This window comes from Myxocyprinus asiaticus, chromosome 23, assembly GCF_019703515.2.
Source record: "Myxocyprinus asiaticus isolate MX2 ecotype Aquarium Trade chromosome 23, UBuf_Myxa_2, whole genome shotgun sequence".
Taxonomy (NCBI): domain Eukaryota; kingdom Metazoa; phylum Chordata; class Actinopteri; order Cypriniformes; family Catostomidae; genus Myxocyprinus; species Myxocyprinus asiaticus.
Window position 1 is genome coordinate 197,652 of NC_059366.1, and position 21,186 is coordinate 218,837.

Genomic DNA, 21,186 nt, shown 5'->3' on the forward strand with positions numbered 1-21,186 from the left:
TTTCAAGAAAAAAAAAAAAACATATATGTTCATATAGGACACTATTAACACGACTATATGCATGAAACCATTCAGAAAAATTTGGGCACAAATGGGTTAAGTTCCCAACCCGTCACACATAAAACGCTGAACCCTCAACCAAAATTCTTGGATCTTAACACACCACCAAAAACATGGGTTGTGTCTCCATCTTCTGATTGGCATCGCCAGCAGGTGGGCGTGTCTTTAAGACCAAGCTTATACAATCTAGAGGGGGTCCAATAGAATCGATGTAAAATCTTTAATTGCATAAGGTGCACCCTTGCATCTCTAGATGTAGACTTGACATTTTTTTAGAATCCTAGCCCACACTCCCTCCTCCAATAGCAAGTTTAAATCTTTCTCCCATAATCTCTTGAGAAGTTGTGTCAGTGTCCCCCAGACTCTGAATTAGCAGGGAGTAATGCACTGATGTCTCATGACCTTTTCCAAAAGCAGTAATCACCTCTCACAGAGTATCTGCCACTTTAGGGGGGTGTATGATACTCCCAAAAATAGTACAAAGTAGGTGGCGCAGCTGTAAAAAGCTAAAGAATTGAGATCTGGGAATCCCAAAATGTTGAACCATATTTTCAAAGGATCTCAACACTCCACTCTCATATAGGTCACCGAGCATATTAATCTCCCTCACAATCCACTATGTCCAACAGAAAGGGGAATTATTAATACATAATTTTGGGTTCAGCCATATGCTCGAAGAAACATTTAAATAAATGTCTGAATTAAACATTCTGGACACTTTTGTCCATACCGCATGCAAATGCGAGATAACGGGGTGTAACTTAACTTCTCTGGTTAGTTTGATAGAAAGGTTTTTCAATGGCGAGATAGGGGCAAGAATTTCTTGTTCAATACAAAACCAAGGAGGGCCTCTCTCAGGTAGAAGCAACCAATGAGTCAAATGTCTGAGACGGAATGCATAATAATAAAACAAAATCTTGGATAGGCCTAGCCCACCTGTCAATCAGCCTATGTAGTTTCCTGAAGTGTAGTCTAGAACGTTTACCATTCCAAATGAAGGACTTCGCTATGCTATCAAATTGCTTGAAATAAGAGAGGTGGACATCTATAGGGAGAGGTAATTATATGTGGCAGGTAATTGAATTTTGGAATACAATTCATTTTAATAACATTAACCTTCCCAATCACAGATAAATGTAATGAAGCCCACCTGTGTGAGACTCCTGACAATTCCCTGGTTGGCCACTAGGGGGAGCAATGAACTTTTGAACTCTCTCCACTCTGTTTGATTAATGATCTAGTTCACCTGTGCCTACTTTTGTCATCTGTATTTAAACCCAGTCTTTTCAGTTGTTATTTACTCAGTCTTCTCTTGAAGTAAGTCAGCCTCAGTTCTTTCCCTGTGCTATATGCCTGTATGTTCTTATACTTTTTTACTTCTGGAACTTTGGAATTTTTCCCTTATTTTGGTGCCTCTCCATGTGGATTATATACTGTTGTTGAAGTTTTGGAATTGCCTTTTTCCCTAAGACTGATTTGTGCCTTTGTATCTCCTGTTGGATTACCTTTTGTGTTCAGTAAAGACAGCCCTGAACTACACACTGTCTCCAGCCTTGTGTCTGCATTTTGGTCCAAAATCAAAAGTGTATCTGATAGCTCAGGGGATAAGACTGTAATCTTTTCATGCTAAAGACCCAGGTTTGAGCCCTGACTTGGGCACCCTTTATAACAACCTGCCCACATGCTCAAAAACATTTTTATTAAAGGGTGAAAATTAAATAACTAAATCAGACAAATTTGCTGGGAATAAAATACCTAAATACTTAATGCCCTGTTTGGGCCACTGGAAGGCGTCCGGCTGGAAAGCCGTTACTGGGCAGTACTCTGTCAGAGCCGAAGCTTCGGATTTAGACCAATTAACTCTGTATCCTGAGAAATTAGAAAAGGAATTAATAATTCTGTGGAGGCAAGGCATAGATCTAGTGGGGTTGGAGAGAAATAATAAAATATCATCTGGCTAAAGCAAAAGCTTATGCGCCACATCTCCCACCACCACCCCTGGAAAATCATCCTCCTTTCTTATTGTGGCTGCTAATGGTTCCAGGGCAAGACAGAACAATAATGGGGAAAGAGGGTAACCCTGCCGGGTGCCCTTATCCAGAGTAAAATAATCTGAAATTAATCCATTTGTTTGTACCGCCGCTACCGGATGTTTATAAAGTAACTTAATCCAATAAACGTATTCCCAAACCCGTACATTCCCAAAATCTTATAAAGATAATCCCATTCAACCATATCAACGCCTTTTCGGCATCAAGTGAGATGGCAGCGACCGGAGTCTGATCATTTGCCACTGACCACATGATATTGATGAAACGCCTAATGATATAATAAGAGCTACGGCCCTGAATAAACCCCACCCTATCTATATGTATAAGAGATGTAATAACTTTACTTAATCGGTTAGCCAAAATTTGACAATATTTTAATGTCTAGCTGGATCAGGGAAATTGGACGGTAACTCTTACACTCGCTTGGATCTTTGTCCTTTTTAAGATTCAGACTGATTTGGGCTTGTGTCATGGTTGGCAGAAGCTTTCCATTCTTTAATGATTCCGTATAAATTTCTAGAAAAAGTGGAGCCAGTTCTGTAGCATAAGATCTAAAAAAAGTGGCAAAGCCATCTGGCCCAGAGCCTTGCCTGTAGGCAAGGCCTTAATTACCTCACCAAGCTCCTCCAAGGTTATCTCAGAATCAAGAGAAATGTTTTGCTCAGCTGACAGTTTACGAAGTTCTAATGGTTCCACAAAGTTTCTTATATCCTCTTCAGTAGACGAAAATGTGGAACTATAAAGATTAAGATAGAATTCTTTAAAAGCATTATTAATATCAGTGGCCGAGGTAAATATTTCACCACTAGTAGATTTCACTGAGGGAATGGTAGAAAAAGACTCTCTCTGTTTTATATAACTAGCCAGAAGCTCCCCTGCTTTGTCCCTCAACTCAAAGTATGACTGTCTTGCCTTGAATAGCCAAAACTCCACCTCCCGTGACAAAATAGTATTATATCTGTATTTCAATCGGGTCAATTTTCTGAGGCCATTAGACGACATTCAGCGCTTCAGCTCTGCCTCGGCACTTTTAATATTCCCTTCCAATTCCACAAGTTCTTGTGCTTTGGATTTCTTGGTGAAAGCAGCATACTGTATTATCTGGCCCCTAAGAACCGCCTTAAGTGCCTCCCAAGCCACGCTCACAGAGGATACTGAGGACCAGTTGGTCTCCATATAAACATTGATTTCAGCCGTTAGCATTTGTTGGAATTCAGGATTTTGCTAGAGGGATACATTAAAGTGCCAACTATATGATTTCCTTTTCTTTATATGTGGCAACACCTCTAAAAACACCAGGGCGTGATCTGAGACTAAAATGTTTCCAATTGAGCAATCAATGACAGATGAAATGAGGGACTTAGATATATAAAAAAAAAATATTCTAGAGTAAATCTTATGGACTGATGAAAACAATTTATAGTCCCTAACAGATGGGTTCAAAAGTCTCCAAATATCTGTAAGACAAAGATTTTTACACATCATGTGAAGCTCTAGGGGGCTTGCACTCTTCTGCTTCGCTATCATCAAGGACTGAGTCTGTCAAAAGTCTCCTCCCAATATTGTATCACGAGGGGTGCCAGCAGCTTGCAACATCCCTTCAAGATCTATAAAAAACCCTGATCATCAACGTTAGGTGTATAAATATTAGCCAAAATAAGACTTTGTCCCTGAATTTCAGCTAAAACATTAATGACTCTTCCTAATTTATCTTTACTCTGTTTGAGACATTTGAATTGTAGACGCTTACTTATCAGTGTAATGACTCCCCTGCTCTTACTAGAGCCAGCACTATAAAAAAAAAATGCCCACCCCATATCTTTCCAAATTTTTCAGCTTCCTGCGGAGAAAGGTGCATTTCTTGAAGAAATACTATATCATATTTCTTACGCTTAAAAAGAGAAATAACTTTCTTATCCACTCATATTAACATTTGACATTTTGACACATAAGAAAAAATAGAAAATAGAAAAAGTGTGTTAAAAATAAGATTATAAAGACCACATTCCAACATTAGTGCAACAATCAAACCCCGATCATCCCCTAGTACCAAAAAAACCCCAAAAAAAACAAAACAAAAAAAACAACGAAAAAGAAAAAATGTGCCCCACACGACAGCGCCAACTGCCGTCCATCCCTCCAAACTTAAACAGTCCATGCATGCCTACGAGAGCCCCCACAACAAACTTGCCATCGGATTGCTCAAGTCTGGTGATTCTATACACATTTTGTGAGACAGAATTATACAGCAAAAGATAATCTATAAAACAAACTCAAGCCAATAGGCAGAATACACACACAGAGCGTGTAGCTTCATCCATAAAACTGACTTGAAGGTGTGTTATTCTACTAAATAAACTCCAGCCACTAGGCGGAACCAGCAAAAAAAGAACGCGCAGAATCTTCAAATAGTCAAACAAATGTTCAGTGAGCCGGTCCACTCGGCTGCAACGTGAGTACAAGCAAATTACTTACTCCAATGACTTTGCCAGAAATACTCCACAAAATAAACTCCAGCCGATAGATGGCACCAGCACAAAAAGAGCGTACAGAATCTTCAAACAGTCAAGCAAATGTTCAGTGAGCTGGTCCATTCTGCTGCAATGTGAGTACCACAAGAAGACTTACTCCATTGACTTTATGAAGGACATCGCTTGCATGCTTAGCATCTATTCTCAATTTGGCCGGGAATATCAGTGCAAAAGCGACCTTCCGTTGACGTAAAAGTTTCTTGCATTCCTTGAATTGATCACGTTTCTCTCGTTGAGTTTGCAAAGTCTGGGAACAAGAAAATGCTGTGGTTCTTCCAAGAAAGCCTTCCTTTACTCCTTGCCTCGCATAAAACAAGATCTTTATTGGATGATCTCATACATTTGTCTAGAATTGATTAGGGCCTGTCTCCTTCCGTGGATCATCGAGCTGGAACCCTGTGAACTTGCTCGATTTCCAGCTTATGGCCTGATATGTCGAGCAGATTTCGAAAGAGCCCGTCCAGGAATTTCAACATGTCCTATCCTTCTTCGCCCTCAGGAATTCCGACGATTCAGACGTTATTCCGCTGGCTACGGTTTTCCATGTCCTCCAACTTCTCCCAGACACACTCCAAATCCACCTTTGTCGCTAGCGGATTAGCAGATAATTCCCACTCCGATGAGTCCAGATAATCGATACGTTTCTCGACATCCCCCACTCCTATGACCACATCAGTAAATTTCGCCTCCATGGCACTGATCGATCTACGTATCACAGCAAGATCCTCCAAGTCAGCAATGACCTTCGTCAGCATTGCTGACATGTTCAGCATCTCTTGCCATATTTCCCGCATCTTTCCAACCAAATCAACTCCCGGGCTCGGGGCCTGCTCAGGGGTGCCAGCTTGAGCACGTCTCCAGAGCCCAAAGATTTTTAATTCTTTGACATATTGTCCTCCTAGAACAGTTATGGAACAGAGTGTATCAAATCTCACCGGTTTATGTCATAAAAGGTATTAAAACTAGCAAAGTGTGCAGAGCTCGCCGTTCACACGTCCGATCCTCGCATACCGTCCAGCAAATACTCATTTTAAAATATCAGTAACCATATAATTATTACTGTTACTTTTACTTTAATTTTTATTTGATCCCCTTTTCTCCCAATTTGGAATGCCCAATTCCTACTACTTAGTAGGTCCTTGTAGTGGCGCTGTTACTCACCTCAATCCGGGTGGCGGAGGACAAGTCTCAGTTGCCTCCGCTTCTAAGACAGTCAATCCGTGCATCTTATCACGTGGCTCACTGTGCTTGACACCGCGGAGACTCACAGCATGGGAGGCTCATGCTACTCTCCGCGATCCATGCACAACTTACCACGCGCCCCATTGAGAGCGAGAACCTCTAATTGTGACCACGAGGAGGTTACCCCATGTGACTCTACCCTCCTTAGCAACCGGGTCAATTTGGTTGCTTAGGAGACCTGGCTGGTGTCACGCAGCACGCCCTGGATTCGAACTCGCAACTCCAGGGGTGGTAGTCAGCATCAATATTCGCTGAGCTACCCAGGCCCCGTTACTTTATTAAAATAAGATGTAATTTATCCAAACATAAGTGTCAATTTTGGCGGATGTGCACCTTGATTTTAAATGGATCGATTTAAACATTGAAACCACTTTTTTCACAAATAACCACTAGATGGTGCCATAAACGTGAAAATTACATACCATAAGTTTTTTGGCTTTTCAGGTTGAACAGAGAGTGAGACAGGAGCCGTCAAATGTTGTCTATCATATTTGATACATACGGTGTTATAGGGTTGGCAAAATTGTTCACACACCAATCAGAATATTGTCCCAGCATGTATAAAAAGGTCAAAATGGTTTCCACTAATTCAGAGAGAGGTCAAGTTAGAGGAAATTGGAGAGGGAAGCAAGAGGAGCAAGGAGTTCGAAGAGGAAGAGGTGGAGGAGAAGTGGGCGAAACATTATTGGCAAATGTGGATGTTTTCCAATCAGCGTGGTGGCAATGTCACAATGTGTGCTGCCAGCAGACAACATGGATTGTTTGTTTCACCCCATCGAGGAGTTCTTCCCAGAATGGCGGTGGAAAGTATATGATAGAAATCCTAACAGCAAGAAAACCTTCTGCAAGCAATAGAGTAGGCTTGTGATGACATTGCTTTAGACTCTTTTCAGGGGTGGATAACGAATACCGGGGGTACTTCCTCCGCTGCCTGGCTAGGGCTAACATTGTATATGATGTTGATGAGGCTCTTTGGCCTGGTCCAGCCCAGTGGCAAGATGCTCAGGAACAATAAATGTGACTTTTTTCCCCCACAGGATACAAACTTTTTTCTTTTCCTCACTGTAACTGTACAAAATAAATAAAATCCTCCATCATAAAAAGAAAAACTTACTGTGCTGTTACTGTACAATCTGTCTAAGCGTTCTTTTATCGGGAACTTTTTAATTTTTGCTATTTTTATGTACTGCTCTAATGTATAATAAATTATTTAATTGACTGTCAGATGATGTTATTGTAGGCCTATTGTTTTTAAAATATCTCAGAGTGTGTAATGAACGTTCACTGTATCTGTGTATTTGATGGTTTTGTGAAGGGAAAGTTTGAATTAGGTCAAAGATAATAACATTTTCAATAGAGCGTTTGATTGTGCCCTAAAAGTTTGTGGTTTCAGAAGTTGAGTATGTAGTTTTGATTTTGTGTTTATAGATTTGACTCCATTTGTGTGTTACAGGTTTCAGGAAATAAGGCAATTGTTCTGTGCAATTTCTGAAGACTGAATATGAGGACAGTGATGTGAATAAGTACACACAAATCCTATAACCAGACTCTCATTCAGTGTGTCAATATAGGTGAATGATGGTAAATAAATGTAATAAATGTAATATTATACAATTAAAATTTCTGACTAAATTCTTATTAGATGAGGTGATTCGGTGTGTTTGAGTTATTTCTCTGTGGGTAATGGGGATTCGGGCACTCCTTGAGGCACTTTCCCCTTCCCGGGGTAAAATCACCATGATGTGCCCTCTTGCGGCTTATTGCTTTAGTGAATGTAAGATGTAATTCTCTCAATCTGATCACTTCTCTCTCCAGGTTTGACTGCAGCTTGTCAGACCTAGTAATACTAACCAAGGAGGGGTGGGGCTTAGCATAGGGTCCATTATCACATTTTTAAATTTTGTAATTAATGCATTCTTGTCAGATTTTACATCTCATATTTATGAAAATAGTGTGTGATCGCTTGAAGTCAAAGATGAATCACAGAGTTTCTAAATTCAGAGTTGGATCCACACATTTGATCTGAGTGACCCGTGACCTCACACTGAGCTCTTAATGGAATTCATTAACACAAGCATCTTAATTAATCCAAACAGAAAGTTCTGGGCTCCAGGGACTGTTGACACTGACCTACACTGATAAATCATATCTGTCATAACAGACTGTCAGGCCGGTTCATGTGTGGAGCGGCAGGGTTGGAAACAACAGTAACATTCATTAATATCATTAGTTCTTTTTATGTGGGACTCTATTAGTGAACTGTTAAGCAGCTTAACTCACAGTGGTCTCATGGCTTTATATACATTTGGCTTACTGTGAACGCAATCAATCCCTTTAGAAGTTCAGCTCACCTCAGTAAGCACAGCATTATCTGGGACATATTTCCATCATATTACTGTTCTCAAGATTTTTCAAATGGATCATTTTAAAAATCTTAAAAATGGCAATATTAAAATGTGTTTACACAAAGTTTACCATTGAATCACAACTTGAATAACATTTTTATTTAATGCATATAATTTCTATTCACTGAAGAAGCGCTGTCAGCAGCAGACTGTGTGTTTATGTGTGATACAGGCACTCTGTCAGGGGACAAGAAACCCCGCTCATTACATTAGCAGCACATATGTGATGTAATTGCAGGTGAAATTACATGAGAACTTCCTGAAGAATCTTCATTTCTTGCTGCTCGAGTTCACTCATCACATCAACACCATCTGTCAGACACTCAGGCAGCCCACCTACAACACAAAACACACACATATTACAACATTACACCAAATTTTACTACACTCCATCTACAGTACGTCCTTACACTTTGAAATATACCCACTGCAGGACTATTAAAGTGTTCATGTTTTTTGGCAACAACTCTCTTCATAGATTACACTGTTCCAGACATTTTCATTTGCTCATTTGTGAAGTTTTGTGAAGCTCTGTCTGAAACTGCACAGCTGAGTGGAAAACAGGGTCAGAAATTAACCAGGGCTCAAGACAAAATGCTCCAGATATGTCAAATGTGGGGCAAAAAAAAATATCACGATACCAAAAAATTAAAAACAGTACGATATCATCTTGTTAATTTCGGTACCATATTAAAGTATGCTGCCATTAGCAAAATGTAATGCAATGTGAGAGTTTTGAGATGAAATCAAAGACCATTTGAAAATAATAATAAAAAAGCCTCTATATGGCCAAGTGTGATCATTAAACAGCAGGAGGATGTCATTTAATGAAATTATATAGTCACATGTGCTTCACGACACAGTATGAATAAGAGGCGCCTCTCTGCCCTGTCATCTCCACACACACAGGCACACGCACAAACACTACAAATGCTTGATTTTCATGCCATCTGCAGAGCCGCAGATCAGTGTGTTGAGTGTATAAACAGCTGTGAACTCTCAAATGAACTCTTTCTCCTTTGCAGCTTGGAGATTTCAACTCGCGAGTCACGGGAAGCTTGATATAACGAATGCTTCACAAAGTTTTCATTAATACTGTAAAGCTCTGTTGTGCATCTTTGTTTTTTTTTAACAAAAATTATATATAAACTCCCTTTTTCAGGACGCTGTATTTTAAAGATAATTTTGTAAAAATCCAAATAACTTTACAGATCTTTATTGTAAAGGGTTTAAACAATGTTTTCCATGCTTGTTCAATGAACCATAAACAATTAATGAACATGCACCTGTGGAACGGTCGTTAAGACACTAACAGCTTACAGACGGTAGGCAATTAAGGTCACAGTTATGAAAACTTGTAACGTTCCGCTTCACTAGCATAGCTACACGAGAAATAAGGGACTTTAACATCTCACAGCAAGAACTGGCAAATCGAGGGGTCACGTGATGCCATGCGAGAAGCAGACGTGTGAGCGACTAACTCTGCGCACTTTGCTAGTTTTTAATTATTTTCATGTTTAATCCGGTGAGATTCGATACACCCAGTTACATATTTGCTCTTTGAGGTAAACATGGCAAAGAAGTCAAAAACCTCAGACTCTGGAGACATTAAAAGACACTTACGTGCTCTAGCTGAAACCTCTGACGGGCCTGCGAGCCAGGGACTTGATTTGACGGGAGAAGATATTCAGCATCAACTGTCCAACATCTCGTGATGCTGACGAAGGTTGTTGCTGACTTGGAGGATCTCGCTGTATTACGTCGATCTATTACGGCAATGGAAACAAAATTCTCTGAGTTGGTCACAAGAGTCGCAGATGTTGAGAAATGAATCGATTATTTGGAGTCGTCAGACAGGGAATTATCCGCCAATCTGCCCGCGTCCAAAACAGACTTGGAAAACATTTTGGAAAAATTGGAAGATCTTGAAAACAGAAATCGAAGGAACGATATACGAATTGTTGGAATTCCTGAGCATGAAGAGGGCAGAGATATGGTGAAATTCCTAGACTCTTCCCGAGTCTGCTCGACATAACAGGCCATAAACTGGAAATCGAGTGAGCTCACATGGCTGGATGACATTGTCTGTCATGTCCCGGGAACGCGAAATCCGACCAGCGTGGTGTTGAACGTTCCTTTCAGGTAAGTAATCCAATACGAAAGAAAACTCCACAAAGAGACAAATAGAGTCCTCTATCCTTCAACTCGAATGCGGCAAACAATAATCCTTAGAACATACGTAGAATCAATATCACTCGTGAATGTAAACACCACTTGTATATATTGTGCACTGGGACTTTGGAAAAGGAATTAATAATTCTGTGGAGGCAAGGCATAGATCTAATGGGATCGGAGACAAATAATAAAATATCATCAGCGTAAAGCAAAAGCTTATGCGCCATACCTCCCATCACCACCACCTTCTTATCGCGGCTGCTAATCGTTCCAGGGCAAGACAGAACAATAATGGGGAAAGAGGGCAACCCTTCCGGGTGCCCCTATCCAGAGTAAAATAATCTGAAATTAATCCATTTGTTGGTACCGCCGCTACCGTGTGTCTATAAAGTAACTTAATCCATCCAATAAAAGTATTCCCGAACCCGTATATTTCCAAAATCTTAAAAAGATAATCCCATCCTACCATATCAAATGCCTTTTCGGCATCAAGTGAGATGGCCGCAACCGGAGTCTGATCATTCACCACTGACCACATAATATTGATGAGACGCCTAATGTTATCAGAAGCCCTGCGGCCCCCGAATAAACCCCACCTGATCTATATGTATAAGAGCCAGAATTTTTGACAATATTTTAACGTCTAGCTGGATCAGGGAAATTGGATGATAACTCTTACACTCGCATGGATCTTTGTCCTTTTTAAGAATTTATTAATTACTCTCTTTTTACCTCGCCAAGCTCCTCTAAGGTTATCTCAGAATCAAGATTATTTTTTTGCCCATTCGTCAATTTAGGGAGTTCTAATGGTTCCACAAAGTTTCTAATGTCTTCATCAGTAGACGAAGACGTGGAACTACAGAGATCAAGATAGAATTCTTTAAAAGCATTATTAATATCAATGGCTGAGGTAAATATTTCACCACCAGCAGATTTCACTGAGGGAATGGTAGAAAAAGACTCTCTCTGCTTTATATATCTAGTCAAAAGTTTTCCTGCCTTGTCCTCCGACTCAAAATATGACTGTCTTGCCCTGAATAACCAAAACTCCACTTTCCGCAACAAAATAGTATTATATCTGTATTTCAATCGTGTCAAATATCTGAGGCCTGCTTCGGCACTTTTAATATTCGCTTCCAACTCCACGAGTTCTCGTGCTTTGGATTTTTTATGAACGAGGCATACTGTATGATCCGATCCCTAAGAACCGCCTTAAGTGCCTCCCAACCCATGCCCACGTCTCCATATAAACACTGATAATTTTTCCTTCTGCCTTTAACATTTGTTGGAATTCAGGATTTTTCAAAGGGATACATTAAAGCGGCAACTATATGATTTCTTTTTCTCCGTATGTGGCAACACCTCTAAACTCACCAGGGCATGATTTGAGACTAAAATGTTTCCAACTGAACAAATCAACAACAGATGAAATGAGGGACTTGGATATAAATAAATAAACTATTCTAGAATAAATCTTATGGACTGATGAAAAAATGTTTAGTCCCTACCAGATGGGTTTAAAAGTCTCCAAATATCTGTAAGACCAAGATTTTTACACATCCTGTGAAGTGTCACTGTTGCTCTAGAGGGCTTGCACACTTTTGCTTCACTATGATCAAGGACTGAGTCCATCAAAAGATTAAAGTCTCCTCCCAATATTATATCATGAGGGGTGCCAGCGGCTTGCAACATCCCTTCATGATCTATAAAAAAATCCCTGATCATCAGCGTTAGGTGCGTAAACATTAGCCAAATTCAACCTTTGCCCCTGAATTTCTGCTAAAACAATAATGACTCTTCCTAATTTATCTTTAATCTGTTTGAGATTGTAGATGCTTACTTATTAATGTAATGACTCCCCTGCTCTTACTTGAGCCAGCACTAAAGAAAACATGTCCACCCCATATCTTCCCAAATTTTTCAGCTTCCTGCGGGGAAAGATGCATTTCTTTTAGAAACACTATATCATATTTCTTACGTTTCAGAAAATAAATAACCTTCCTTCTTTTTATGGGGTGCCCCAACTGATTCACATTCCACATGGAGAGAGACAATCCACTCATATTAACATTTGACAGTTTGACATATTAGAAAAAATAGATTGTGTGTCAAAAATAAAATTATAACGACCACATTCCAACATCAGTGCAACAATCAAACCCTGAACTTTCCCCCGAACAAAAAACACAGAAAAAAGAAAAACGTGCGCATTAATTATAATTATTAATTATAATTTTCTTTATTTATCACACATTATACATTTGCACATATATGGTGAAATTCTTCTTTTTTTTCACATATCCCAGCAAGGCTGGGGTCAGAGTGCAGGGTCAGCTATGATACAGCGCCCCTGGAGCAGATAGGGTCAAGGGCCTTGCTCAAGAGCCCAACAGTGGCATCTTGGCAGTGCTGGGGCTTGAACCCCCGACCTTCTGATCAGTAACCCAGAGCCTTAACTGCTGAGCTACCACTGCCCTCAGTGCATGACAGCGCCAACCAGTGTCCATCCCTCCAAACTCAAACAGTCCACGTACGCCTACGAGAGTCCAAGTTTGCCGTCGGATTGCTCAAATCCGGTGCTTCTATACATATTTTGTGAGACAGAATTACACAACAGAAAATAATCTATAAAACAAACTCCACCCAATAGGAGGCGTAAGCACAAAGAATGTGCAGATTCATCCACAAACTGTCCCGAAGGAGTGCTATCCCACAAAACAAACTCCAGCCGCAAGGTGGAACCAGCACAAAAAGAAACAAAAAAGGCGCTTAGATTCCTCGGACGGTCAAGTAAATGTTCAGTGAGTCAGGCTCACTCGGCTGCATAGAAAGTATCACACAATGACCAACTCACTCCATTGACTTTATGAAGGACATCGCTTACTGTGGGCATGTAAATATTTTGCAGCCATCCTTAGAATCTATTCTCAACTTGCCCGGGAACATCAGTGCAAACGCGACCTTCCGTTGATGTAAGAGTTTCTTGCATTCCTTGAATCGATTATGTTTCTCTCATTGAATTTGCAAAGCCTGGGAACAAGAAAATGTTGTGGTTCTTCCAAGAAAGCCTTCCTTTACTCCTTGCCTCATGTAACACCAGATCTTTATCGGATGATCTCAGAAATTTGGCCAGAATTGATCAGGGCCTGTCTCCCTCAGCGGATCTCTGAGCCAGAACTCTGTGAGCTCGCTCGATTTCCAGTTTATGGCCTGTTATGTCGAGCAGACTCGGGAAGAGCTCGTCTAGGAATTTCACCATATCTCGGCCTTCTTTGTTCTCAAGAATTCCAACAATTCGGACGTTGTTTCACCGGTTACGATTCTCAATTTCTTCCAACTTTTCCCAAACGTGCTCCAAGTCTGTCTTGGTCGCTAGCGGATTAGCAGCTAAGTTCCTCTCTGATGACTCCAGATAATCAGTTTCTCAACATCCGACATTCTTGTAACCATCTCAGTGAATTACGTCTCCATGGCAGTGATCGATTGACGTATTACAGCAAGATCCTCCAAGTCAGCAACGACCTTCTTCAGCATTGCCATCATACTCAACAGTTGACACTGAATCTCTTCCACCGCACCATCCAAATTCAGTCCCCAGTACGGGCCCTGTCAGGGGCTTCAGCTTGAGCACGTAAGTGTCTTTTAATGTCTCCAGAGCCAGAGGATTTTGAATTCTTTGACATATTGTCTGCCTAGAACACTCAAGAATCTGAGTGTATCGAATCTCACCGGTTTATGATATAGAAAGTATTAAAACTAGCAAAGTGCACAGAGCTTGCCGTTCACACGTCCGACCCTCGCATGGCGCAACGCGACGACTCTGTTGAAAAGTATTATATTTTCATTTGATTAAAGCTGTACAGTATGTATTTGATTAAAGGTACCATGGCTGGTATCGTACCGAAGCCAAAATGTTGGTATCGGAGAAACCCTAGTTTAGGCACTGTAGTGGTGTGTTATATTTTAGACAAAAATATGACTTCATAAAGGTAAATTTCACCCCTTAACTAAGCAGTTCATTTCTAAAACTGGTGGAAATAGTTTAATATTTGAAGTAAATACTTTTTCTACACAAAATGCTGATATTTTCATATATTAGTTAAATAAGAGTAATTATGATAAAAGTGGCATGTTGAGGAGTACCGTTTCTCTCTTTAAAAACGTGCAGTGCCTGCAGCTGTAACTCCATGTTCTTCTGTACCATCAGAGAGCGAAACATCTGAAAATCATCTGTCGCAAGAACCGGCTGGAACACAGCCTGGAAAGAAACAAAAACAACAGAACATTTACAGTTAGAGATTGTAGGAACTGCATGATTATGACAAAAATAATAGTTGTTGATTATTACCCCTGACAATATACATTCGTACATTCGTTTTCTCCACTGTATTTTTAATGGATTATTGCATCAATCTCAAACATCTGCTGATTAGGAACCACATCTATCTCAAACCCTCGCTGCTCAAGAACAACCACAACAACAAACAATTGCAGTAAGTCATGGCATCTGCTCATGTTATTGCTTCCTGCATTACATGCCACGTTTACTATAGCTTCTATCATCAGCAGTGAGGGATTTACATGTGATAAATGTGAGAAAATAGTCAAGCTGATGGAGAAGGTTAATGAGTTAGAGACACACATCTGAATGCTAGTGGAGGTCAGTGAGAAAGAGAAGCTGGTAGATACTATTTCAGAAGCAATTAGTACAGCAAGTAACACACTTTGGTTCTGGCTGAAGAGCCCCCGCAGCAGGGCGACTGGGTGACGTCTCTGCAGCATACTCGCTCAGAAAAGCGACACCACTCTCCCATTCCCGTTAGGGTTTTGAATCGATTCTCCCCACTCAGTGATGCACCCACTGAGAATCATGTTTAAAGAGCCCTAATAATTGGTGGTTCTATTGTAAGGAATATGGAAATAGAGACTCCAGACACTATTGTTAAATACATTTCTGGTGCCAGAGCGTCTGACATCAGATCAAATTTACAAGTGATGGCTAATGCTAAATGTAGATTTTCTAAAATTGTTATTCATATTGGCACTAGGGGTGTGACGAGATCTCGCGATATTAAAACGTGACGATATTTCTCATTGAGGTGAAAAGCTGTCTCACAATATCAGCATGATGGAGTGTGAGGGTGAAATTAGCATAGAAGATTCCCCCACCACATTTAAATCGTTTGTGGCAGCATTTTGGGTACCCGGTGGAAACAATAAATGGCGACAGAGTGACAAACAAGACACAAACAATAATTAATAATTAATAATTAATAATTTTCTTTATTTATCACACATTATACATTTGCACATATACAGTGAAATTCTTCTTTTTCACATATCCCAGCTAGGCTGGGGTCAGAGTGCAGGGTCAGCCATGATACGGCGCCCCTGGAGCAGATAGGGTCAAGGGCCATGCTCAAGGGCCCAACAGTGGCATCTTGGCGGTGCTGGGGCCTGAACCCCCGACCTTCTGATCAGTAACCCAGAGCCTTAACCGCTGAGCTACCACTGCCCCTTACAATATGTAAGCACTGTAAGAAAATAGTGCCGTACACCGCAGCTAACACGAGCATTATGCAAAGACACCAACAGAACCACCAAAGCTCTCAACTAAAATCAACCGCGCCTGTGAAGAAAACACTAAAAGGCCAGACAACGCTGACAAATGCCTTTGCATCTCAACTTCCACAGTCAAGTGCTAGAGCCATGGCAATAACGAGAGACATCGGCGTTTTCATTGCAGCTGATATGAGGCCATTTTCCATGGTGGAAAATCTGGGATTTCGGCGACTCCTTCACACATTGGAACCGAAGTACACCATCCCGTCACATGCGCATTTTACTCGCACGGTAGTCCTGAACCTCTACAAAGAGTCCAAGGCCAAGGTTGCACAGACCCTAAAAGAGGCAGAAAGCATCGCCATAACCAACGGTTGGACTTCTAGGGGTATGCAGAGCTATATCACAATTACAGCCCACACAATCAACAGTGACTGGGAAATGGTAAATGTTGTACTGCAGTCTTGCCCACTTTGAGACCCACACAGGGGCAAACATAGCCTTAGATTTACAAGCAGCTGTCACTGACTGGGAGCTTAAAAGGCCGAACCATGGCATCACTATTGTGACTGATAATGCGCGTAATATGGAAGAGGCTTTGCGCGAGGCAGGACTGGAGCCGCACATTAAGTGCTTTGCACACACGATAAACCTTGCTACCCAGGCTGGCCTTGGTGAAGCGCGCGTCACTCATTTGCTCGGGTGGGTGAGACATGTGGCTGCTGTTTTTCATCGGAGTTCAACAGCTACCGTGGTGTTGATGTCCAAACAGAAGCTGCTACAACTGCCATCACACAAGTTAATCATGGACGTTACCACGCGATGGAACAGCACCTTGGATATGCTGGATCGTTACCTGGAGCAGCGCCGTAGCATCAGCTCTCACCAGCCCAGAGATAAGACAAAATGCCCAAAACACACTGGACAGCTGCAATATCATTGATGTCGAAGACCCTGTAAAGCTGCTGAATCCTTTGAAGACAGCCACCACAGTATTATGTGAGGAGAAGAGCCCCACAGTGTCTCTCATTGTGCCACTGAAGAGCATGATTGGACAGAGCATGACACCAAAGATGGCGATTCCACCACCGTGGCCGACACAAAGAGAGCAATCCTCAGTAATATTTCAGGCAGAAACAGCAGGGATGCATACAACTATCTGCTGGAGAGCACAGTGCTGGACCCAAGGTTCCGGACCCTACCGCAGCTAGACCATAACCAGCACGAGGCCGTCTTCCTGAAGGTAAAGGCGGCGGTGAAACAGTTGCAGCAAAATCATGTATAAATCAATTTAAATTGCTTTCCTCCTTTTGAGTGTGTGTGTGTGTGTGTGTGTGTGTGTGTGTGTAACAATGTTTCTACCTATTCAATTTATGTTACCAGTACCAACTGAAAAATGTTTATGGATTCATGCAGTGTGTGTGTTAGAAACATGAGAGCATCAGAGTGAGTGTGTGTTGAGAGGGAGAGGGGGGCTCTTTGCTGCTTATTAAGGTTAACACCAGTGTTTCTGCTGTTCAAAGACCACAGCTGAGGAGAGTGAGGAGAGAGAAGAGGAGGCAGCAGGTGGAGCTCACTATCCCACACATGGAGGAGAGGAGGCTCTGGGAGCTGAGGCAGAAGTGACAAAACCTGCTTCCAAGAAGATGGCACTTGAGGATCTGCTAGGGGACTCTTTCTCTACTGAGCCAGAACAGTCCAACAGAGGGATCGAGAGGGAAATTGAACTCTACAGAAGAGAGGCCTCTGTCCCACTCAGTAGCTGCCCACTGAAGTGGTGGAGAGAAAACTGCTTTCAATATCCTTTGCTGTCTCCACTTGCCAAAGCATACCTTTCCATCCCTGCTGCCTCTGTTCCAAGTGAGCGTGTCTTTTCAATTGCAGGAGACATAGTTACTGCCCAAAGGTCTCAACTGCTGCCAGAAAATGTAGACATGCTTATATTCTTGAAAAAGAACATGACCATATCTTAGGCTGGGCTGTGAAGTTGTAACCATCTCATAGCTCTGTATCATGCTTGAAGAAAAATTTAGTCAGTCTGTTTGCACTTTTAGTGTTGAGAGAGTACTACTTTGATTAAGGTTGCACTTATTGTTTGCACTTAAAAAATAAGACTAAGAAAAACTTAGTGTTATTTATTTTTGTTATACTGTTTTTATTTTTTGTTCAATTTGTGGAAAGGAGTTTAGTTAGAAGGTCACACACAGCTTCAATTAGAAGTTAGAAGCTCATGCATAGTTCATGCACAGTTATAAGGTCTGAAGAGACTCATGTGAAATCATACAGGAGAGAAGCCAGTCAGTTGAGTTTGTGGCAAAACCTTTTGCAGTGCTTGCATATTGTTGTCTTTTACTGCATATGATAATTCATACTCAGAAAGTAGAACTGAAGTGACATTCATTACAAGATGATTAGTTAAAACATTTCAAAATGCAACTGCATTGTTTTGCATTTTGTGACTTTCAGTCGAATAAAAGACAATTTGTCCTGTCATATATTTCGTCATTGAAGATTTCTTAAAAATAGTGTACAAATATCGTCTCTTTCTAATGAACCCAATATAAGTGTATCATCACACCCCTAATCGGCACAAACGATGTCCAGCTTCACCAGTCGGAGATCACTAGAGATAATGTTAAAGAGGTGTGTGAACTTGCAGAAACAATGTCAGACACTGTAAAATGCTCTGGCCCTCTCCCTGCTCATCGTGGTGACGAGGTTTATAGTAGATTAGTGTCACTGAATGGCTGGATGTCTGAGTGGTGTCTGGAGAATAGCATAGGATTTATAGACAATTGGAAGAGTTTTTGGGTAGACCTGACCTGCTAAATGAATCAGAATCAGAATGAGCTTTATTGCCAAGTATGCTTACACATACAAGGAATTTGTCTTGGTGACAGGAGCTTCCAGTACACAACAATACAAAAACAGCAACAAGACCTTTAAAAAAATAATTAAAATTGAATAACAAAATAGATAAATACTGAAAAGAAAAAAGTAAATATAGAATACACAATAGACAATATATATATATATATATATATATACACACATATATCAAATCAAATCACCTTTGGTCACACAACCATATACACAAGTGCAATAGTGTGTGAAATTCTTGGGTGCAGTTCCGAGCAACATAGCAGTCGTGACAGTGATGAGACATATACCAGTCTACAATAAACATCAAATTTACACAACACAATTTAAAATCTAATATACACATAATTACACACAACACAATATACAAATAATAACATACAATGTACATTATACAATACACACAATATAGAATACATATTATACAATAAAAAAAAAAACAGTATATATAGTATATATAAAATGTACAGTAGGTTGTATTGTACTGTATTGACATTCAGGCTGTCGGTTTATAATCTGTTGCCAGTGTGTTGTTAAGAGAATATAATTTATGACAGTCCAGTGTGAGATAAGATAAAAAAGTGCAGTGCTGATGTATATTGATCATGAGAGATCAAGAGTTCAAAAGTCTGATTGCTTGGGGGAAGAAGCTGTCATGAAGTCGGCTGGTGCGGGTCCTGATGGTGCGATACCGCCTGCCTGATGGTAGCAGTGAGAGCAGCCCATGGCTCAGGTGGCTGGAGTCTCTGATGATCCTCCGAGCTTTTTTCACACACCGCCTGGTGTATATGTCCTGGAGGGAGGGAAGCTCACCTCCAACGATGTGTCTGGCAGTTCGCACCACCCTTTGCAGGGCTTTGCGGTTGTGGGCGGTGCTATTGCCGTACCAGGCGGAGATGCAGCCAGTCAGGATGCTCTCTACAGTGCAGGTGTAGAACCGTGTGAGGATGTGGCGGTTCATTCCAAACTTCCTCAGCCGTCTCAGGAAGAAGAGGCGCTGATGAGCCTTCTTCACAACAGCCTCAGTGTGGACGGACCATGTGAGTTCCTCAGTGATGTGGACACCCAGGAACTTGAAGCTGCTGACTCTCTCCACTGGTGCTCCATTGATGGTGATGGGGATGGGGATGTGTTCTCTTTCTCTCCTGAAGTCCACCACAAGCGCCTTTGTCTTACTGACGTTGAGGGAGAGGTTGTGCTCCTGACACCAGCATGTCAGAGTGTGCACCTCCTCTCTGTAGGCCGTTTCATTATTGTCAGTGATCAGACCTACCACCGTCGTATCATCAGCAAACTTAATGATGGCATTGGAGCTGTGTGCTGCCACACAGTCATGTGTGTACAGGGAATACAGGAGTGGGCTAAGAACACAGCCCTGCGGGGCTCCAGTGTTGAGGGTCAGTGATGAGATGTTACTGCCCATTCTAACCACCTGGCGTCTGTTTGACAGGAAGTCCTGGATCCAGCTGCACAGCGAGCTGTTTAAGCCCAGAGCCTAGAGATTCTCATCAAGCTTGGAGGGCACTATGGTGTTGAATGCTGAGCTGTAGTCTACAAACAGCATTCTCACATAAGTGTTCCTTTTTTCCAGGTGGGAGAGAGCAGTGTGTATTGTAGATGCAATGGCATCATCAGTGGAGCGGTTGTTGCGGTAAGCAAACTGCAATGGGTCCAGTGATGGAGGCAGCACAGAGCAGATGTAATCTCTGATTATTCTCTCAAAGGATTTGCTGATGATGGGGGTCAGAGCAACAGGACGCCAGTCATTTAAGCAAGTGATTTTGGATTGCTTTGGTACAGGCACAATGTTGGATGTTTTAAAGAATGTGGGGACTACAGACAAAGAGAGGGAATGGTTGAAAATGTCCGTAAAAACACCAGCCTGTTGGTTCGCGCACGCTCAGATGACGCAGCCCGGAATGCCGTCTGGGCCAGCGGCTTTACGGATATTCAACCATTGGGAGGATCCGGTTACATCCACTACAGAGAGTGAACTAACCTCTGTAGGTTCGGCCGCGAGCGCTCTCTCTGCGAGGACGGTGTTATTTCCCTCGAACCGTGCATAAAAATTATTTAGCTCATCTGGGAGAGAGGCAGCAGTGTTCATGGCGGAGTTTTTATTCCCTTTAAAATCTGTGATGATGTTGGGCCTCATGTATTCTGATAGAAGACAAAGGCAGGCCTAACACAGTCGTAAAACCTAACCGAGGCCCACATACAAAGTCATAAATCTTACTGATAAAAACCGCTGCAAAATCAAACAAAGGGAGTCCAAAACAG

At 41.5% G+C, this 21,186-nt stretch overlaps 1 protein-coding gene across 10 annotated transcripts in view; it reads right to left on the reverse strand.

Moving 5' to 3' along the window:
- Positions 1 to 21,186, reverse strand: part of cfap36 (cilia and flagella associated protein 36) — a 67,491-nt gene that overhangs the window by 14,850 nt on the left and 31,455 nt on the right. For all 10 annotated transcript variants that reach the window (XM_051651158.1, XM_051651165.1, XM_051651164.1 and 7 more), the window contains exons 4-5: positions 14,608 to 14,722; positions 8,538 to 8,625 (exon numbers count right to left, since the gene is read on the reverse strand). In XM_051651158.1, the coding sequence (XP_051507118.1) occupies positions 8,538 to 8,625; positions 14,608 to 14,722 (203 nt within the window). The remainder of the gene's footprint in view (positions 1 to 8,537; positions 8,626 to 14,607; positions 14,723 to 21,186) is intronic.